General features: G+C 43.4%; 2 protein-coding genes across 9 annotated transcripts; one reads left to right on the forward strand and one right to left on the reverse strand.

The window, feature by feature from the left end:
* Positions 1-281: 281 nt before the first annotated feature.
* On the reverse strand, positions 282-12,065 carry ehmt2 (euchromatic histone-lysine N-methyltransferase 2). Of its 8 annotated transcripts, none has more exons than XM_010735374.3 (28): positions 11,951-12,065; positions 11,054-11,123; positions 10,804-10,959; positions 10,278-10,531; positions 10,050-10,119; positions 9,832-9,914; positions 9,591-9,722; positions 9,412-9,483; positions 8,676-8,796; positions 8,465-8,551; positions 8,076-8,212; positions 6,856-6,999; positions 6,154-6,476; positions 5,827-6,063; positions 5,432-5,514; positions 5,178-5,284; positions 4,470-4,592; positions 4,258-4,359; positions 3,941-4,045; positions 3,611-3,783; positions 2,991-3,158; positions 2,752-2,896; positions 2,555-2,632; positions 2,096-2,211; positions 1,883-1,969; positions 1,717-1,795; positions 1,162-1,337; positions 282-1,037 (listed from the first exon to the last, which is right to left on the reverse strand). In XM_010735374.3, exons 1-28 carry the CDS (start codon positions 11,975-11,977, stop codon positions 857-859), a joined length of 3,636 nt encoding a protein of 1,211 aa, XP_010733676.2. In that variant the 5' UTR covers positions 11,978-12,065; the 3' UTR covers positions 282-856. The 8 variants fall into 8 exon arrangements, with proteins under 8 accessions (XP_010733676.2, XP_019119875.1, XP_010733675.2 ...); XM_019264330.2 differs by having other exon boundaries at positions 8,465-8,548; positions 10,804-10,977; XM_010735373.3 differs by having other exon boundaries at positions 3,611-3,765; positions 10,804-10,977.
* Positions 12,066-12,102: 37 nt separating this feature from the next.
* LOC104922529 (zinc finger and BTB domain-containing protein 12) lies at positions 12,103-16,050 on the forward strand. Its single transcript, XM_010735370.3, has 5 exons — positions 12,103-12,380; positions 13,336-13,544; positions 13,633-13,827; positions 13,927-14,136; positions 14,343-16,050. The coding sequence occupies exons 2-5, from the start codon at positions 13,341-13,343 to the stop codon at positions 15,456-15,458; spliced, it is 1,725 nt and encodes a 574-aa protein (XP_010733672.2). The 5' UTR covers positions 12,103-12,380; positions 13,336-13,340; the 3' UTR covers positions 15,459-16,050.
* The last annotated feature ends 603 nt before the right edge of the window (positions 16,051-16,653 follow it).

Consider the following 16,653-nt stretch of genomic DNA (forward strand, 5'->3'; position numbering starts at 1 on the left):
TCATTTCATCTTTGATTGTGATTAGTGCAGCATCTATGCTGTTCAGCATGGAGGCCTGTGAATGCCCCCTGCTGACAACACAACAACAATGGTGTTATTGTAGTTATGGCAGCTCTCATCCAGAGCTGTCGCATCACTTCTAAATTCTCCAAACTACAGGATGATGTCACTTTGAAAGCCATAAAAAATGTTTGCCTGTTTGTCAGGGAAGAAGAGCCGTGTTCACAGGTGCAGAGCGACATCTGTGAGTGCATGTATAAGAAAAGAGAAGAATGACACGCTTAATGCGAGCGCCCAAAGATCAACTCATGAGCTAATTTATTACACTAAATATGATAAAGAAAACAATAGGTACAAAAATAAAGAAAATAAAGCTAACACAATCATCCAAAAACACTCTCCCTCAGGTCCTTAGTGTGTCCAGTATGGGCTGGTGGTTGACCCATTACTGTACTGTGTAAAAATGCATTGAGCTTGTTGGCACAAGAGAAATGACATATTTATGATGGTTATATAAGATTTCAGACTTCTAATGCAGAAACCTCATGTGTCGAAGCAAAAGCACATCTTGATATACAGAAACCATATCGTATGTAGAGAATCAGACATAGCATCCACGCAGTCTAAAAATATGTTAAGGCTCATCATGTCCTCTACCATGAAGAGAAATCATCAGCTTTAAAAAGGTTGCATGTTTTGAACGGGAAAAAAAAGGACATTCCAAGTAGAAAAACACAGCACCATGCATCAGACACATAACGTTTAAATGATAAAACCCTCAAGGTGTGTTTCCATTGCCAAGTGTGCGTGTGTGAGATGGATGAGGTTAATCCAAAAGGCCCCATGGGTTAAGGTTTTAAGAGTTTCCCAGCATGGTCACCCCACAGTCTGCTCCCGATTCTGGACAAGACTCCAGTCGAGCCAGTCTGCTCTGCTCCAAGGCGATGGCCTCGGCCGAGTGCTTACATTTCTCTGACCCACATTGACAGGTGAAATACTTGCTCTTTATGTCCCAAAAACGGTCTCCATAGTCGAACCTGATGAAACAGACAAGGCAGGAAGGTTAAAAATAAAAGAAAGTAAAGGAAAGCAGATGGGAGGACGTAAAAGGAGAAAAAAAGAAGTATATAAGTTTTAAACAGGTGATTCTAAACGTCTCACCCCAGCTCTTGTCCACTGAGTATGTCTCTGGAGCTGAAGAAGGCGATGCGGGGGAATCTCAGGTCCTGGTGCAGCATGAACACACGTACTGGGATGAGATTTGGGTCACACAAGTGGTTGATGAAGCGGCTGATGTTGCCGTAGTAGCGGGCGTCGATACAATACACCTCCCCATCCTTTACAGAGAACAGGAAGAAATACATGCTTAGAGTTAAAAAGCTACAAATTCACACAATCCTGATACTGGACATGTCAGATTTATTGGAACACATTCATATGATTTGTTATTTCACAGGTTGTTTTCTGTTTTTGTTTTATTTTTGACTTTTTCCCATGTAAAATAAATTCACATATTTTATGTTTGGCTTGTTCTACCTGTTTGTAGCCATGCTGATGTCACTCTATAGATTTAGTACACATTCATGCCCCACTCAGGATAATTTTATCCTTTTAAAAATGATGGTGATCCCTAAACTTTTCCTCTAGCGCCATCACCAGGTCAAAATGTGCATTAGCAGAAACTGAAAAACAAATATACATTTTCAAAAGATTCACCTTGTTGTCGAGGTCAAACAGGTATGAGTCGTCTTCTCGAACATCTGCCTCTGCATCGGAGATCAGCTCCCCGACGTATCTGTGTGGACGGAGGAAAGAAGCGTCATTTAATCAACTCTGACTTTTTGTATAAATCCAACCTGTTGCCTGGACAGGCATCTCTTACTCGCAGATGAAGCTTCCCTGGGGTATATCCTGCAGAGCTCGAACCCCCCAGCCCATCTTCTCTGTCCTGTAGAGCTGAAGACGAACTCTGGAGGGGAAAAAAAGGAAATTAAGGTTTAGACTGGTCATAAAAGATCAGTCACATCTCTGCTGTTAGAATTATTTCAAAGCTTTATGTGGTTGTAAAATATGTTTAATGTTTTAAAGTTCTTACTTAATGCCTGCCTGCACCACACGGTTCTTGCATGTTCGGTAACAGGAACACGCCATGTTGCATTCAAATATGAGTGGAGGTTCAATTTTGTTGAACTCCTGGAGCAGCCGCTGATCCTGGGAAATGAAACAACCACCTGATATTAGCTTAACTTCTTTAGTTTGTCCTGTAAATCCTGTAAATGTGAATCCTGATCAAAGACTTCATAGATCTCACTGACTTTCAAAACAAACCTGCTTATAAATGTATACAGATATTATATAGATATTTATTGAGTCCATTTATCTACCCCATTCTGCTAAATTACTGTCAGTACTAAATATGATGCTCTGGAGAACTCAGAGGAAAATTTGAGTTAAGGAATGCAAGTAAGTGTTGAAATGATGCCAGAAAATTTCCTTTCTTTGATTGGAGCAGATTACTTTGATGATGTGGCTGTAAAACAACATTTCCATTTACCTTGTCGTACCAGCAGCGGATACTGAGCTGTCCACAGAGGCAGTTACTAGATGAGCAGTCATCAGTGCAGCTACAGTGCTGAAATAAAGAGAATTCAAAAAACGAGATGAATCTTTTTCATTGTAGATAATATAATTAAATAATAAAAAGAGAAAAACAGTTATGAAGTCAAAATTAGACCCTGCTGAATGTTTTACCTGTAAGTGTGTTATATTGCGGTCGATGTTCATTGCTGAAGTTTCACAGTTTTCTGAAACATATTTGTAGTCTGACGGACAGCCCTCGTCATCCACTGCATTCACACAGGGAATCGGTACGTTCTCGTAGCCCTGCGCAACGTCACTGCAACCCGAAAGCAAGGAAGGAGTTAAACATCAGGAAACAGCAAGAGTAAAAACATCCGATTAAGAAAAACAAGTTTGATATTCAGCCCTACCTGCAGATGATTCTTTCAGTCCGAAGCATGCGATTGGTTATTCCCCTCCTCAGCTTCCTGTTGATCTGGAGAGCCACCCACACCGGTGTGTCGGCCCGTGCGAGAGTCAGAGGAGTGTCTCCTTCCCTGTTCATAATGTCAATGTCTGCACCTCTGGACAGGAACAAACTGCAGAACAACCCGTTGGATTTGTTTAGATTTTGGTAAATTGGCACCATAGCAGGTTTGCAGAATCTGCTATTAGCAATTCTTGTTTGCAATATACCCAGACATGTACAGACAACCACCACTGGATTGCTTTGATACTGAAGAGATGTTAAAAATGTGATGATTGTAAATCAAGTTCTGGAGTTATAAGAAGTATTTCAGTGATGATTTATGGATGTTTATTGGATCAGAACATCAGAGATGAAACTAAAAGCATATGTATCACGTGTGTGTGTTCAGATTTGAGTCTTGTGCCTCAAGAATAATTAAAAAAACATCTCATGTGTTCCCCAGCTGTGTTAGTGGAAAAGTTATTATAACAAGTGGTAAATGGTGGATGGGTGCTATGGCTTCAAGACAAAAGTATCATGTGACTCTACATGAATTCAGGCTAAAGCTTGTGACAGACTCACGTAACACATTCCAAATAACCCTCTCTGGCGGCGATGTGGAGCGGCGTGTCTCCATGCATATTGACTGAGGCGAGCGAGCAGCCAGAGTTCAACACCAGCTCTGCTATATCCACATTTCCTGCATATGCCGCCCAGTGCAGACATACATTCAGCTCCTGAGAGGAAAGATGGGACTGTTTAAAGTAATAACCTGAAAAATTTTCATGCAACTACATTCATTTTGTTTCTGTTACCACTTGAAAACTCACAGGAAAACTCAGAGGAGCCTCTGGCAAAAAGACAGATTTGATGTAACCCTACAGACCTCGGCGTTCGCCAGTGGAAACTTACTTTATCATTAATGGTGACATCAGCTCCTCTGTTCAACAGCGATTTTATCACCTCTACATGTTTGTGCTCTGCAGCCCAGATGATCGGCGTCCAGCCACCGCTGTCCTGCAAGCAATGGACAGAAGTATCGGAGTTAGGCCACAGCTGCCTTTCATCACTTCGAATCAGACAGATACACTTTGATTAAATGATTGCATGTTATTGCATAAATATCAGAGAATGGGATGATTGTGGAAAACTTAGATCTGATGTAATATTTATTTTGATCAGTTTCCCATCGGCTGCATATAGCTGTGAACCTTTTGCACTTCCTTTACCTGTGCATTTACATCAACCTGCCCCGTTTCCAAAAGCATGTTGACAATTTCCAGGTTTCCCAGCTTGGCTGCGTGGTGGAGGCCAGTATATCCATCCTCCTCCTAAAGAATGACGATAAAAACAAAGACTGAAATCAACAAAAGGCCTGGAAAAAACAAACAAACAAAAAAACACATTTATGTTTTTATTTTAGGCACTAAAAGAGACTCACGACATGATAGACACAGGCGCCGTTCTGGAACAGGTAGCGAGCCACCTCAATGTGATTGTTGATGATTGCTTCCAACAAAGGGGTCCTCAGGTCTTTGTCCTGTGCATCCACCTGAGCGCCGGCCTGTCAGTATATAATCACATATAATCCTTAATCTGATTCAGGAGAGCAGGTAACAATTAAACAAAGAAAGAGAATAATGAACACTATGTTTTATGTCGCATTTTGCTTTAAGTAACATCAGCAGTGATCCTCAATGCCTCTTTCTGCTACACACTTTTACCCTGTGCTTGTTTACATTCTTTTATTGCAATTACAGTTTTAGGCCACGTGGGGGCAGCAGACACGAGTTGTGAACACAACACTGACATCATCACCTTTTAAAGTTGATATGGAGGACCTATTAGGTAACAGTGGCTTATTTACACATCCACCACCTGTTGAATGCAAGTTCAATATTCACTCTGTTTCAGTCTTTACTCCTGAGGGAAATGTCAAGGCGCCAAACAATCTGCTATGTTCACCAGCAAGCCCCCAAACCCACTGTAAAGTTGTTTTTTAGAGCAAACAGCTGCCCACTGTGGCAGAAAATGAAGAGAGAGGTGAGCACCATTTAAATATAAAAATATGTATTAAAGCCGCTTTACAGCATGTGCACTAATTGTAGAACAAAAATAAACAACACATAAGCTAATAATAGACTCTCACCTGTATGAGCATATAGCAGACTTCCAGCAGACCTCTCTGAGCTGCAGCATGTAGAGCAGAGCGCCTGTTCTGAGAGTCCGGCTGGTATGTTGGATCTATGCCCTCCACTGTGACATAAACACAAATGGTCAAAAGCTGTCATGAACAATACACTTTTAATGCACGATCAAACCTGCATAGATGTTGCAAAATAAGCTTTTCTGTATTTATACAGACACATAAATGAAAAATTGTGTGTTGTTTTTGTCACTCACTCAACATGAGCAGAACTCTCTGCACCTCTCCTTGTTTGGCAGCAGGGTAAAGCTGACGGGGGTGGAATCTCAGTTTCTTCTTCCTGGTAAATTAAAAACAGATCAGTCTAAACCTGTCTGATGTCTTCTTGTCTACTGAAGTCTATGTCATTTTCCTTGGAAGAGTTCAAGCAAACACAACTGGAAATACTTTCTCTCTCTCAGAGAAGTAGACTGCAACATGCAATTTTGCCGTGGCTGCAGATGTACTGTGTGTTTGCAACAAACTGATTTCTACAGATAAAGCAGAGATGCTCAACCTGGGATTCTATGATTTACTGCAGAATACTTTTGTACCTCTCAATTATTGGACACTGTTCAATCCTTTAACCTACTATCACTGAAAAAAGTCAAACCTCTCTGTGTCCTGTGTGAGAATGGCTTTCTGCAGCGCCGCCCTGCTGGGCCCTGGTGGAAGTGCGCTGGGGCTGATGGGTTTCCCATTTGGCATACAGAGAGACGGTCCCACGCTGTCCACTCCTTCCTCTGCTGGGGGGACAGTGGCCACAGTTGCTGCCGCGGCTACAGGCTGTGACGGCGGCTGCTGCTGCTCTAATGCCAGTGTTACCAAGCCATGGCTACGCATACGTGCACTGGAAGACGCAGGGAAGAAGAGCACGGGTAAGAAAATAATACATTTTATATAGTTTAATGAAGCCAATAAAACCTAAACTCAGTTTTACCTGACAGGTCTTTCAGGCATCTTCCCGTCCTTCATCCCCCCCGTCGAGGCGGCGAGTGAGGGTGCCGTGGGCGCAGATGGTGGCAGAGACGGGGTGGTGGTGGACGAGGCCGACATGGTGACGACGGTGGTTGCGGAGGTTGTGGCTGAGCTAAAGGAGGGGATGGTGACCTCCTGGGCCTCGGAGGCATCTTCACCACAGTGGGGGCAGAAAAGCATACCGCCACCATTTGCTCTGCTGCGCCCACCGCCCAACACCGTCACACAACCCCGGTGGAAACGGTGAGCGATGCGCTGGTCTGGGCAGCACTCAAGAAATGTGCCCTGGAAGACGAGAAGGAGGGAGATAAAAGTAAGATAGAGGAGGAGAAAGACAGGAAGAAGAAAATAACACGAACAAAGGGTATCAGGTAGGAGAGGAAAGTCATAATAATAAAAGTTATAGAGGAGGAAAGGATATCTAGAATATCAAGGAGGAGAAAGAGAGGAAATCACAATATGAACGAGAAGAAAGTAAGACATGGAGAGAGGAGGGGATCATGAGATATTGAGGAAAAGGTAGGATATTAAAGGAGAAAACGGAAAGTAGGATATGGAGAAAGAGAAGAAAGTAGGAGGAGACAAGAGATTAAAGATAGAGGAGGAGAACAAGGAGAAGATATTGGGATATCAAGGTGGAGAAGAACGTTATATAAACGCTCACCGCTATGCAGAAGTATCCACACCCAGGGCAGCAGTGGTGTTTGACCATGTGTGAGCGATGGACGTCACAGAGCACCATGAGGGACACTCGGCTGGACGGCCGCATGGTCTCCCCTTTTATAGTCCGATTGGTACAAGCCCTCAGCTGACAAACAGAGCAGGAGACCGAAGTTAGAGATGTGGTTTAAAGGAAAGCCGTCTGTGAGACACACACACTGTCCTGCTACCCAGATATACACAGAAAAACCTTACATCTCGTCCTAATTAGTGAAATGTTTAAGTAATTCATATTTTACATGATGGTACTAGGGCTGCACGATATGGCCTATAACCAATATCTCGATATTTTTAAGCTATATCGCGATACACGATATATATCTTGATATTTTTATTTCTCCTGTAAATCACTATGAATGTTAAATTCAACCCTTTGATGCAAAAAATAACATCAGTATGATGATTCAAGTAGACCCTTCTATTATAGATTAGTAACGGCTGCGCCGCGTTTTAGCTGCGTCCTCTGCCCTGCGTCAACTCACACCGGGTGCATCTTGGCAGTGTAGCGAGCCGGCCGTATTCACACGAGATCACAACATGGAAGAGATTATAAAAAGCATCTGTTGTGTCATAAATTATTGTGTGTTGTTCCACTTCAACAATTAGTCTCTCGTCGTTCATGTTGAGACCCTTTGATCGACTGACTGCTCACCTGGTGCCACCGGTCATGACGTAATGTTGATTTGAAGTTGTAATAAGCTACATGAACTGCGTATTGAGGTTTAGCAGCGGCTCGCGTCAAAAATAGAAATGCTATAGAAAGCTCGCACCGTGGCGCGGGGAGACGCTTCTGAGACGCTCCGCGGCGCGCCCTGTGTGAGTGCTCTCATTGACTAGACTGGCAGCTATCTGCTCCGGTGACCGCGGCGCAGCCGTTACGCGGCGGGTATGCCTCCAGTGTGAGCCTTGTCTCTCCTCACTTGATACAAAAAGTGGGCGGGGCAGTGTGCTGCGCGCTGTGAGGAGCAGCAGGAGTGAGTGACAGGCAAAACTCCGGAGAATTAAATGCAGACGGCTTTTACATGAGAAGTACTCGATGGTCGCGATATAGTCATTTTATACATCTCACGGAGAACAAGCCGCGATATATCGAGTATATTCGATATATCGCCCACCCCTAGATGGTACTTGTTTTAAATGACTACCTGCCGAGTTGACACAAACCTCTCCGTTGATGCTCTCAGTGGCCATACACTGTCTACTGACGCGGTGGCTGGTGCTGTCAACTCGAGGAGCCTCCATCCTGCAACTGCACAGAGGGAGTTCTTCCAGCCGCTCCGTGTCTCCTGCATCACTTCCTTCTGCAGAGGAGAGAGAGAGATGTGAGTTTATGATCTATTGATGGTTTCCAACCGTGAATGTGTGTGTGTATTTTAAATACTATTAGATTTAAATCCACATACAGAGAGATGGCTTACACTCAAGATACAACCAACAATTATGGTCATCATTGATTAAACTGCTGATTACTTTATTGATTATCAATCAACTGAACTTTGACAGAGGCCACTGTGGCTTCTCAATATTCCTTGTTTTATCCATCATAAACCTACCATGATGAGGAGAAAGTGTCAGACTGTCAGCAGCAGCAATGTCCAGAGCACCCAAGGGAACCTCTGTGTACTCAGCAGACCTTCCTGCTGAGTACAAATGACAAACTGTAAGCACTGACCATGACAGATGCATGGGGGGGTCGGGGGGCATGTTGATCGTTGAGACAGTATGAGACTGATTTTAGGAAACCCACCAGGTAAAGTCACTCACCTCCCACTGTCTCCACCACATCAGCTGTGTTTCTCTCTTTGTCCTGGTCCGACTGAGGCCATGAAGACTCCTCGCTCTCATTTCTACTCTGGCCGGCTCTCTGTGTCTCAGACTCTGAGCTCTGCAATAAAAGAAATGTTGTCTGAATATAAAAACTTGACATCTGTGAAGGGTGGAGAACAGAGCAGTATATTTTATGACCAAATTATGTTTCTTAAAACGACTTCGCAGTAACTGAGTATCAGTTCTGAGGTTGTTGAAGGTGTTTTTTAGAGTGTTTGATCACTAGTAGCACTATAGAGCAATGTTTTTACAATTGGGTCAAAGTAAAATGTTTATATACTGCTTTTTAAAACTGCTTTGCAAGAGTTTTATGAGGAATTAATTGAAATTGTTTGTCAGGCCTTAAAGATATAAATCATTTTGGAGCTGAATGTAAACATTTACAAAAGAACTCCACATGGCACATGAAATGAATGATGACATGAATTAGTGGCTTTCAATCTTTAGACACGTTACACTACATAATCTAGTAGGATATCATCTATTCCAGAAGTTAAATGACTGTCAATCATTTATTATACAATCTGGATTTTCAAGCAAGTACAGGATAATAAAATAATTGTCTGGTTAGCTACAGTGACTACGGGTGTGTGCAATCTTAGAAGACAAAGCGAGAGATCAGTGCAGCTGATAAAGTAAATATCAAGTTTATAAGATAGATAGAATCACTCACATGATCTGACATGTTCACTGACCCCTCTATGTCTTTAGCGTGCTGCCTTGCCTCTGCTCCACCATCTTCAGACTAGAAAAGTGACAAACGGAATAAACCTTTAACAACAGATACATGACATGCAGAACCTGTTTTAGTCATGCATGATGAGTGACAATAAGCAAACGTAAGCTTCACACCTTTTTTGAATCCCGTGTGGATGGACTGGAAATCTGATTTTTTTCCTCCTCTGACTTCCCCACACTGCCGTTGCTTTTCTCCGTTGTGCTTTTGTTTACAGGCTCCACTTTTTTATGGAATAACGTCTCTTCCTGAGTCATAAAATAAATCAGAAAAGACATTGACAATACACAACATTAACAACTGAAACCTTATATTGTATGTAGTGTAAATTATACACCTGCAAAAACATAATCTTACCACAGTTTGAGCTTTGTCTGGAACAATCTCAGACTTTGCAGGTGTGCTGTCAGATAAATGACCCAGTTTTCTTCTTTTGGAAGCTATTAGAAACATGATGATGCATAAACCATGAGTGGGTTTTACCTTAAACAAGGCACTCTAACTCATTTTTACTGATAGCAACTTATTGTACACAGGCAAATGTTAGTCAGCGCGCGTAATCTAAAGCCACTAACCAGTTTCAGCATCAGAGGAAAGGCAGGCGGAGGATCCTGAAGGTGTCACGGGTCCCTCAATGTGGCTCATCTGTGAAACAAAAACTCAAATGGTCATGACGAGGTTGCAGCAAAGATTTGAACCCCTGCTATTATGCTCTGTTATAAGATTTTTAACTTTGAACTAGACACTTTCGAGGGCATTACACGTTTGCTTTTTTATGCTGGAGATGATAAATGGAGGCTCACCTGTCCTGGTGGAGGCCTGTTCATGGTCTTGCGGGCTCTGTGGATCTTGGGTGGGGCAGAAGAAGGAGCTGAGGAAGCTGTGGCAGAGGAGGAAGATGAAGAAGAAGAAGAGGAAGGACCAGGTGCTGGGACGGATTTACTGCTTCCAGGACCAGAAACACTCATCTTTGCTCGACCAGGTGATAACACTGAAGACGTAGACGGAGAGGATGTAGACGGAGAGGACATTGATGGAAGGGACTTTGCTGCGTGTCCTGTAAGAGGTAGGTATAGGTAATTACTGTTAGATGCTTTAAAAAAAGATTAAAAACATATTAATGATTAGCATCACATTCATTTTGAAGAAAAACATGAGAAACATAAGCACTAACTAGTGATAAAGTGAAAACTTTTGCACTTTAAATATTTATATTTGGATATCCAAAAACCCTAATATGTATTTATGCTCCAGGATCATGATCTTGTAAAATTTGAGACAGATCAAATGAGATAAATCAAATAAAGAGCCACACCAGTGAAAGCTTACCTGCAGCAGGTTTCTTTGGGGAGGAGGCGGGTGACCATTTCTCTCCATTCTCTCCAGAAGCGTCTTTCCCTGGCTGCTGTGATGACAACATTGACGACATCCCACCCATGGGCTCTGTCTTCTTGGCAACAGCAGCTGAGGTGGAGGCTGCATTATCTGCAAGTTTAGAGTTCTCTGCAAGGTTTTTAAGTAGAACCGACAAATGACAATAACATGCATCATATGCATAAAAGAGCTGTGTTGGACTTACCTTCGTTTACTTGACTTGGTCCGGCTAATGGACCTGCGGGTGTTTCTGAGTCATTTCCTTCAGGAGGCTCCTGACAGAAAAACAACACACACAAAAAAGCACAAAATATCAAACTGTCCTTTTAAATTCAACCATTGTTTTTACCAGTGATGCTACATTTAGTCTTAGATTGCTGCAAATTTAATCTACCAGCACTTCCTCTTAAAACGAGTATTTTAAAGTGGCAGATAGCTGAAAGAGAAAGTCACGTGGTAACATCCGTTAATGTGTAACTGCCAAAAAACGATGCGTTCAAGTGCCACTGACGCGACTCGTTTCCCTGTTCTCCACTCCAAAATAAACTTTCCCACCAATGGCTGATCTTCCCTGGTGTGACGTCAAGTGCCGCCATCAGTCAATCAACCCATTCATGCCTTTCGCACAAACCAGAGCAGGACCCGTCCGCCAGCACCAGTCCACAAAATAAACAAAGCTAACACGCTGACTGTTTAAATGCTTCATATCACCGGAGTTATCTTATTACAGTCACAGTTTCTGCTTTGAAAACCGGTCTAATCTCAGAGAATAGTGCATAAATATACTGTGATTAAAAAACAACGCAAGACGACAGTTTTACAGCGACGCAACCGAGCAGAGCATTGAGGAAACAATGAAAACACTGACAGCACCAAAGCTATTCAACCAGTCAACACAAACTGTTACATGCTAACGTGGCTAGCAGTGTAGCACAGCTTGCAACAAAGAGCTCTAATAGTCGACAGGTAAAGACGTGCTGCATCGTGGCAGACTGCGGGGTTAGCGCCGTTGTTCTGCCGTGCAGGCTAAAGTGTTTACGGGTGGTTAAACAGGCGTACATTTCGTGGAGCATACATGTTTGGACTGCAGAGGGTTTGCTACCTTTGTCGTTGTCTCAGATGCCGACATGTTTCCCGATGACCGTCACCGACGTAAATGAACGTGCAGCGTCACCAACCAAGCCCCGCCCCCCCCTTCGCCGGCGTGTCCATTGATTTGTTAAGAGCTGATCAGGAGTCAGCGTGCGTACTCTGATTTCACGGCTAACAGCGAGGAGAAGCCTCCTCCGAAAACCGACTCACAGTCAGTTTGGTGAGAGGGGGGTGGGAAAAGGCCAGCGGATTGTATTTGTTGTCACGAGATGCACTTCCTCCTCCAAAAAAAAAGCTAAAAAGTAAATAGAAACCGAGGTGGCGGTTAGGGATGAGGAAACACTGCCGGCTAACGAACGACGCTCGTCCAGTCGAAACAAACCGAGGTTTGTCGTTGTTTTAGAAAACCGAGAGGGGCGTCCAGCAAAGAGAAGGAGGAGGTCAGTGACACTAAAGTTTGATTATTGGGGGGGTGTTTTGTTTGTTTCTGTGATTTGTCACTGGCACAAAAAAAACAGCAAGCTAACTAGTAGCTAACGTGAGCTAACGTCGAGACGAGTGTGGACGTTAAGGCCAGAGGAGGAAACCACTAACCTCCAACACCTCGTTTATTATACACTGTGTAACTGTTACATGATATATTATATTAAACACATTACTGCAACATGTGTTACCTACTTTAGGATTGTTCAACATTAATTAAATAGTATATTACTGTGTTGCCATAGTAATATGTGACACTATCAGTTCGCTGTTGTTGTTGTTGTTATTAAGACATTGACTCAGTCAGTTTGTGATGTTTGTCTGGGTTGTTTATGTGAGGCAGCTAGATGATTTATCAGCATTTTAGTGGGTGTTTTGCTGATCTTGAATTAAGGGTAGGATCTGCCCAAAGCACAAATATATTCAGTTTACTGTCACATACTCACATTCAAGAGGGTGAAAGGATTTATTACCAAAGAGGTTTTGATTGAATTATGTGTAAATTAACTCATCATTTCACCTCTATGTGCCTGTCCGACCTTTTAAGAGGTTGACATCAGTGATTGCTTTATTTCCCAGATAGCTACTAAACATCGACTTGTTATTCTCTCACCAGCATGAAAAATGAAACCTGAACACTACAGAAGAAAAACTAGTTTACAATTATGCGACCTGCCTCAGTCTGTCTGAACATAATCTCTGCCTGTCTGCATTCCACATGCAAGAACGCATTCTTGAGTTGATGTCATACTAGACAGGAGACACACTGTCTCAAATGTGTTTCAGACTAGGTCACCGTGATGTATCAGGTATTGAACACACTGTTTAAGTGACCTTTTATTTGTCTCACTGTTTAGCACTGTGTGAACACCTCATCAGCTATTTGTAATGAATGCTTTCATTTCTCTTTAGACAAGATGGAGATGCTGTGTTTCCAGTTACCGGGTCACGGGGACACGACCCTGAAGCACATGAATTCACTGAGGTCCCGCCAGCACTTCTGTGACATCACCATTATCGCAAGCAACAACCAGATATTCAGGGGACATAAAGTGGTGCTCGCCGCCTGCTCGCCGTTCTTACGGGATCAGTTCCTACTCAATTCGTCCCCAAAGCTTCAGGTGTGCACACACACAATGTCACGCTGTCTTTCTTTTTGCTGGCTTAAAAACTGCTTCTTCATGTTATGCGTTTCACATTTTTGTCCAGGTGTCAATGCTGTACAGCTCCACAGTGGTGTGTGACCTGCTGCAGTCTTGTTACACTGGCATCCTGCAGTTTAACCCAGAGGAGATTGTCAACTACCTGACCGCTGCCAGCTACCTACAGATGGAGCACATTGTGGAGCGCTGCCGAGGAGCACTGAAGAAGTATGTGCAGCTAAAGAACCCCAGTCCACCAAAGGTCAGTGGTATGATATTTTTAACTGGACATGTTGTAGTTCTTTTCATACCGCATAAAAGTGTAATATTTTAACAATATATAACCTGTTTCGTCCTCCAGATGACTTCAGACGAGAGCCTGTCTCAACCGCTGATCGTCAGTGGAAGCATTCATTCTGTTCCGCCTGCTTCTCCGCCCACGGGCAGACACTCCCCTGTGCACACACACAGTCCTGTACTACGCTCGGTGGAGGAGAACAACAGTGATAAGCCCGCTCAGGGCAGCAGTCAACACCACAACAGTCCCATGCTGGACGAGCCATGTATCAAGGTTTGTGCGTGAAAGAAAAACCCCAAGAGCAATTTTTTTTTCTATGAAACTTTTCTAAAGGCAATTACAAAGAGTAAAAGTATAACATAAAATAATATAAATAATACTTTATATCACAGTGAATTTGGGTTGGATCTTTAGATTTTGGACAGAGAAAGCATGATGTGATAGACATTCTTCACAGTTGTTCTTTATTTCTATCACAGGTAAACGCATCAGACGAGGAGGAAGAGGCCAGACAGGAAGACTTTGATGTGTTTCGAGTGTACATCTCTGAAGAAGAGCAGATGAACAGGGACAGGGCGGCGGAGAGAGGAGCCCCCTCTGATGGACCTCAAGATGCATGTTACCCAGAGACAGAAGGTGTTGTGATTGGAGAAGTCAGTGAATATGACTTGAATCACACAGAAGAAGACCTCGCTACTGGGGGGCTTTCAGTGGACGGACTCCGCGCTTTCAGGCGCAGGCTGTCTGATCCTAAAATCGGCCGGGGCAGAGGGAGAGGCAAGGGGCGTGGTTTTAAGAGGAGAAGGTGGGTGTCATCACAGGAGAAAATACCTCCAGGTTTGGAGCACCACCCGGATTTGTGGTATCTGGCAACTGCGGGGTTGGGAGGAAGTTTCGGCCTGGACTACAACCAAGATGGGGTAAAGGCAGGAGGTTATGTCTCAGTTGAACTCCCACACTTGGAATTCAGCATGGGCGATGCTCAGGGAGAAAAGACCTCACCAATCGCTGCCAACAGTTTGACCCAGTACGCCCTGAAGGAGTCCAGCTGTGATGCCGGTGAGGGCAGTTCAGGGTTGAATAGTGTTGGAACAAATGAAGGAGGGGACGAGTCTGTCGCAGTAGTGGGATCCACTTCAAGCGTAGCTGGGCCTGTAATCTGCGAGCACTGCGGCATGACGTTCCCCTCAGCCCACTCCCTAGCCATCCACTCCCGCTCCACTCACCTGCTGTATGCCTGCCCCTGCTGCGGCAAACACTTCCATCACTCCGCCAACCTCACCCGACACATGGCCGTGCACCGGGGCGCCGGCAAAACCCACCAGTGCCCCCTGTGCTATAAGACTTTCACCCAAAAATCCACACTGATAGACCACATGAACCTCCACAGTGGCGAGCGGCCACACCGATGTGCGTACTGCCACGCTCGCTTCGCCCACAAGCCCGCCTTACGACGCCACCTGAAAGAGCAGCACGGGAAAACCACGGGACAGAACTCCCTGCACGAGCAGGAGGAGATGGAGAGGGCGAGGGGAGCTGCCGGAGGAATACGAGAGGAAGAACAAGAGTGTCTGGTTACTGAACAAGTGTCTTAGGCCAAAGCATTAAAGAAAAACCTAAAGCTCCTGAGCTCTCTGCTGTCCGGAGCATAAGCACTATTAAACAAGTTATGGAAACTATGAGGCCCTTTTTAAAATCTGTGAAAGTAAAAGTTTACTTTTAAAATATGTGTCAGATGTGCATAAAAACATGCAGACTAAGTGCTGAATGTGGGTAAGAGGCTGCACAGTCTCTTAAACCATGAAGAGACATTTTAACTTGTCATAGTAGGAAGAGCACAGTTAAACTGAGAGCTAAATGGAATCCAGCCATCTTGCATTTTATCAATTCCACCTGTGCTTTTCCTCTTGCGTGACACATCAAAGTGACAAAGGCCTGTTGATTCTCACGCTCTTAGAATAGTTTTAGTTTGAGCTTAATCATGAATATTGTACATGTTCAGTACGATGACTGGTCACTGTTCAAAAAATAAGTTGTGTAAATACAATAATTGGAAAGTCTGTTATCTGTAAACAGTTGTCTTATATCAGTCCAGCACACAGGTGTTTTTACATTATTATTATTACTACATAACTGTTTAATAGATCACAAAGCAACTTTTGATTAAAAGCGTGTCAAACATTTTAACGACTTGTTCCTCTGTTGCAAAAGTTTCTTGACTCAGTCTTTTGTGTGATCGACTGACCATCGTGTGGGAAAATTATGTCTCAGGTTAGCTTTCTCTCTCTCACACACCTTATTAAACATTCTCATGGATCATCTGGGTTGTCCAACAAAGAGGAATGCATCCAGACCAGGAGATGTTCAGTGTAGATTATCCAGATGTTAAGTATCGGGCAGATGTTCACTTATTAGTTTAATTTGTCAGGCAGCTGTTGCACAAAATACTTTAATGAAAAGAGGAAGAATAGACCAGTACACATGAGAATTCTAGATGTATTGTATGTCCTAAACAGCCTTAATGTCCTAATATAAATGAAATGGCTCTAAGGATTGATAAGGATAAGATGTTACAAATGATAGATGGATGTTCTGTTCTCTTTTCCAGTGTTTCTTACAAATCCTTTTTTTCAAAACTAAATAATCAGATATCAGCCTTTATTTGGAAGAAAAAGCCACCACAGATCAACACACATCAACATACTACAGAGAACTCGAGTGAAGGGAGGGATGGCATTCCCAGACTTCATGTGCTACTACTGAGTGGCTGACATAAAATCGCTACTGTAC

This window comes from Larimichthys crocea, chromosome XIII, assembly GCF_000972845.2.
Source record: "Larimichthys crocea isolate SSNF chromosome XIII, L_crocea_2.0, whole genome shotgun sequence".
NCBI lineage: Eukaryota > Metazoa > Chordata > Actinopteri > Sciaenidae > Larimichthys > Larimichthys crocea.